This window comes from Protomyctophum parallelum, assembly GCF_964188405.1.
Source record: "Protomyctophum parallelum genome assembly, chromosome: 16".
Lineage (NCBI taxonomy): Eukaryota > Metazoa > Chordata > Actinopteri > Myctophiformes > Myctophidae > Protomyctophum > Protomyctophum parallelum.
This window is the reverse complement of record NC_139711.1, coordinates 46,769,145-46,774,144: the sequence shown is the minus strand read 5'-3', so window position 1 is coordinate 46,774,144 and position 5,000 is coordinate 46,769,145. Positions and strand designations below refer to the sequence as shown.

Sequence of the window (5,000 nt, the reverse complement as noted above, 5' to 3'; positions counted from 1 at the left end):
AAGGTAAGAAAGCCTTCTAGTATGGAATTCTCCTTTAAACACTAAAAGCAATATAGCCATCTCTCTCTCACACATTTCACTACATTCCACTAGAGGGGCGGAGTATCTGGGACTGGGACAAATATTTTTTCAGAAATGTAAAGTTTCCAAATACATTTGAGAAAATGTGTCGATAACATATAAACAAAAGGCAAGGGATAAACAAATATTAATGTTTTGATGTATACAAGATTTAACCCATTCTGACCGGGCACCCATTTTGGTGTCAGCATCATGTCATGCTTTATCTATTGAAAAATAGCAGATCTACAAGCTCATATCGCGCCACCGAGTGGCGCGATACGAGCTTGTAGGTCTGCTATTTTTGAAAAATCGAAGAGCGACTGACATTTTTAGAATCTGATCTCAGGTCAGAATGGGTTCATCAGACCAGTGTGTGTCCGGCGGAAACCTCGTATGAATCTGATCTCAGGTCAGAATGGGTTAATGCAGAAAGTGACGGTATCGATATGGTATACGATACGATCATCGGGCAGGAATACGATACGTTTTATTGCCCTTACATAATTGCATTATGTTAAAGGACCACTTCACCACTTTTCAACCCATCTTCATATAATCCTCACTAATAATCATGAAAAAACGGTGCAATGTTTTTGCGTGCGTGGGTGCGTGGGTGCGTGGGTGCGTGCGTGGGTGCGTGCGTGGGTGCGTGCGTGGGTGTGTGCGTGCGTGGGTGTGTGCGTGGGTGCGTGCGTGCGTGCGTGGGTGCGTGCGTGGGTGCGTGCGTGTGCTTACATGACAATCTCTTTGCGCGTGGCGTTGGTCTGCATGAAACTGGTCCACTCGTTCCAGTTCTCGTAGGTCTTTGACTGGTCCACTATCTTCTGGAACATGGTCCTCTTCCTGCATGAGCACAGGAGACACACACGTGTGTGTGTGTGTGTGTGTGTGTGTGTGTGTGTGTGTGTGTGTGTGTGTGTGTTTTGATTGAAATATTTATTAACAGTTTGTAGAATTTACAGTACATTTTAAGCACAAACTCAATACAAAGACTGTTAACTGTGAGTGGACGACCCAATTAAGCATTACACTTGTTTACAACAGGGTCCACATTGTTCAATTCATCAAAACATTTAAAGACATACAAACATTTAGAGACATACAAATAGACATTTCTATGTAGCTAAAGAACAGAACAGGAATTCATCATAATGGGAAGCAAAAAAGGGAAAAGATACAATATACAGTGAGGGAAAATGGGGTGGGGTGGTGTGTGTGTGTGTGTGACGGATTTATACGTGGTTTATGAGTTGACTTTAATTATTGCAATTATTGGTCAAACATGAATTGTCGCCACCAATAATCGCGATTAACGATTTAACTCAGTTGATCACACGGTGATCAACTGAGTCCTGTATGCCCTCATAACACTCCGCTGGCTTATGCTGTCCATGAGGAGGCAGCTTTTTGAACGCAAAACAAGATTTGCGCCTCAAAAACGATATGATCCTCGCTTACAAAACATATGTTTTGTGGTGGATTAAATGGACATTTTCAATCTAAAAGGTGCTCGGCACCTTGAAAATGCACTTGTGGTGGCGAGAGCCCACCACCAGATGGCGCTGTGGATGAGTTAATTGTTTTTTCATTGAACATTGGAACGATACAATTTGTATTTCTGTTTCTGCCTTTCAGGGTTCGTAATACAAAGTTAAGCTTACGACACGTTTATAAATGTGTGGACATTTTTCAACGTGGAAATTATTTACTATTATGCAAACATAATTGTGAGTGTCTCAAGTAATTGTGATTGGGCGATGAGGTGATAATTGTGACATAGGCCTAGTAGCCAACTAGCAACACAGCAGGCCTGTGTGTATACTAGTGTAGTCTGTGTCTTCACTGGGTGAACACAGGTGCAACAAGCCAGGTTGAATGGTTTGGTTAGGTATGGGCACAACAGGCTATGATCACACGGTTTTTACCGTATCATTGTATTTGCATAACTAAAACTGCTGTATTACAAAATGTGTATAATAAATGGGAACCTCACCCTACAGCAGTCAATGCCTGGACAATATATTGTATACGCGTCAAAAACAGTTCTTGCATGTGCCCAGCCGAGAGGCCAAGTATATAGTTTAAGCTTCTCATGGAGTCATAGACTGTAGTCTGTGTCTTCACTGGGTGAATGTGTTCTCATGGAGTCATAGACTGTAGTCTGTGTCTTCACTGGGTGAATGTGTTCTCATGGAGTCATAGACTGTAGTCTGTGTCTCCACTGGGTGAATGTGTTCTCATGGAGTCATAGACTGTAGTCTGTGTCTCCACTGGGTGAATGTGTTCTCATGGAGTCATAGACTGTAGTCTGTGTCTTCACTGGGTGAATGTGTTCTCATGGAGTCATAGACTGTAGTCTGTGTCTTCACTGGGTGAATGTGTTCTCATGGAGTCATAGACTGTAGTCTGTGTCTTCACTGGGTGAATGTGTTCTCATGGAGTCATAGACTGTAGTCTGTGTCTTCACTGGGTGAATGTGTTCTCATGGAGTCATAGACTGTAGTCTGTGTCTCCACTGGGTGAATGTGTTCTCATGGAGTCATAGACTGTAGTCTGTGTCTTCACTGGGTGAATGTGTTCTCATGGAGTCATAGACTGTAGTCTGTGTCTTCACTGGGTGAATGTGTTCTCATGGAGTCATAGACCGTAGTCTGTGTCTCCACTGGGTGAATGTGTTCTCATGGAGTCATAGACTGTAGTCTGTGTCTCCACTGGGTGAATGTGTTCTCATGGAGTCATAGACTGTAGTCTGTGTCTTCACTGGGTGAATGTGTTCTCATGGAGTCATAGACTGTAGTCTGTGTCTCCACTGGGTGAATGTGTTCTCATGGAGTCATAGACTGTAGTCTGTGTCTTCACTGGGTGAATGTGTTCTCATGGAGTCATAGTCTGTAGTCTGTGTCTCCACTGGGTGAATGTGTTCTCATGGAGTCATAGACCGTAGTCTGTGTCTTCACTGGGTGAATGTGTTCTCATGGAGTCATAGACCGTAGTCTGTGTCTCCACTGGGTGAATGTGTTCTCATGGAGTCATAGACTGTAGTCTGTGTCTCCACTGGGTGAATGTGTTCTCATGGAGTCATAGACTGTAGTCTGTGTCTCCACTGGGTGAATGTGTTCTCATGGAGTCATATACTGACTGTCTCCACTGGGTGAATGTGTTCTCATGGAGTCATAGACTGTAGTCTGTGTCTTCACTGGGTGAATGTGTTCTCATGGATTCATATAGTGACTAACCTGTGTCTGGCCCCCGTAAAATCTGAATCTCCCCCCCCCCCCTTTTTCCCCTCACTGTATATGTTTCTTTTCCCTTTTTGCTTCCTATATGATGAATTCCTGTTCTGTTCTTTAACTACATAGAAGTGTCTATTTGTACGTCTCTAAATGTGTTGATGAATTGAACAATGTGGACCCTGTTGTAAACAAGTGTAATGCTTAATTGGGTCGTCCACTCACGGTTAACAGTCTTTGTATTGAGTTTGTGCTTGAAATGTACTGTAATTCTGCAAACTGTTAATACATATTTCAATCAATCAATCAAAAATGTCTTCTGACTGACTGTGTCTTCACTGGATGCATGTGTTCTGTTCTCATGGTGTCATATGTGACTAAATTTGACTGAGGGACTGCCATTGGATTTTCTTTCATGTCATATGAAACCAGGGAATCATAGCTTCAAATTGACATATTGGTTGTTCAGTTTGACCCACCGGTTTAGGAGATATGGCTTATAGAGTGATGTCTTGCAGAGAAACAGCGAGTTGAGAAAACAGGCTTGAAAGGTTCACTTCTGTGGACTCTAACATTACACCCAGCTACATGTTTAAGCATTTATTTCATATTTACATGTCTTCTGTGGTCTCTAACATTACACCTAGTTACACGTTTAAGCATTTATTTAATATTTACATGTCTTCTGTGGTCTCTAACATTACACCTAGTTACATGTTTAAGCATTTATTTCATATTTACATGTCTTCTGTGGTCTCTAACATTACACCTAGCTACATGTTTAAGCATTTATTTCATATTTACATGTCTTCTGTGGTCTCTAACATTACACCTAGCTACATGTTTAAGCATTTATTTAATATTTACATGTCTTCTGTGGTCTCTAACATTACACCTAGTTACATGTTTAAGCATTTATTTCATATTTACATGTCTTCTGTGGTCTCTAACATTACACCTAGTTACATGTTTAAGCATTTATTTAATATTTACATGTCTTCTGTGGTCTCTAACATTACACCTAGTTACATGTTTAAGCATTTATTTCATATGTACATGTCTTCTGTGGTCTCTAACATTACACCTAGTTACATGTTTCAGCATTTATTTCATATGTACATGTCTTCTGTGGCCTCTAACATTACACCTAGCTACATGTTTAAGCATTTATTTCATATTTACATTTCAGCTCTGATATTTGTTTCAGACATGCTCTAGTATGTGAAGAGTCTGCCTGTGCTATAAACTCATTTTGGAGTCATATAGTGACTGACTGTGTCTTCACTGGGTTCATGTGTTCTCACGGTGTGATATACTGACTTGAAGTAGAGAGCCAGGTCAGTGGCGATGATAGCAATGTCCATCAGACGAATGACAAACTTATGTTGTTCTGGGGTCAGATTGACGTAGATGTTCAGAGTCTGAAACACAAACGCAAGAAGGCTTATTATTATTATTATTATTACATGAAACAAAAACAAAAAAATGACTTCTGTCATTGGCAAAAATCTTGATCACAATCGTTAAGAGAAAAAGTGAGATAGTGAGATATACATATCGAGTGGCAAAGTGAGATTAATGGGTAAGACCATGCACTTTTCTGGAGGTTTGGGTTGTTTTCTTACCTCGTTATGAGAAAACGAGTCCATTCCATGAATTATTTCACTCGGTTGTGCAGTTTAATTTTCTAATATTATTAGAAATAAA

At 40.7% G+C, this 5,000-nt stretch overlaps 1 protein-coding gene across 1 annotated transcript in view; it reads right to left on the bottom strand.

Moving 5' to 3' along the window:
• The window catches only part of LOC310873581 (rod cGMP-specific 3',5'-cyclic phosphodiesterase subunit beta-like), a 17,919-nt gene that overhangs the window by 2,751 nt on the left and 10,168 nt on the right, over positions 1 to 5,000 (bottom strand). Inside the window, exons 8-9 of the mRNA XM_083786076.1 lie at positions 4,614 to 4,714; positions 799 to 906 (exon numbers count right to left, since the gene is read on the bottom strand). Coding sequence (XP_083642202.1) covers positions 799 to 906; positions 4,614 to 4,714 — 209 coding nt within the window. The remainder of the gene's footprint in view (positions 1 to 798; positions 907 to 4,613; positions 4,715 to 5,000) is intronic.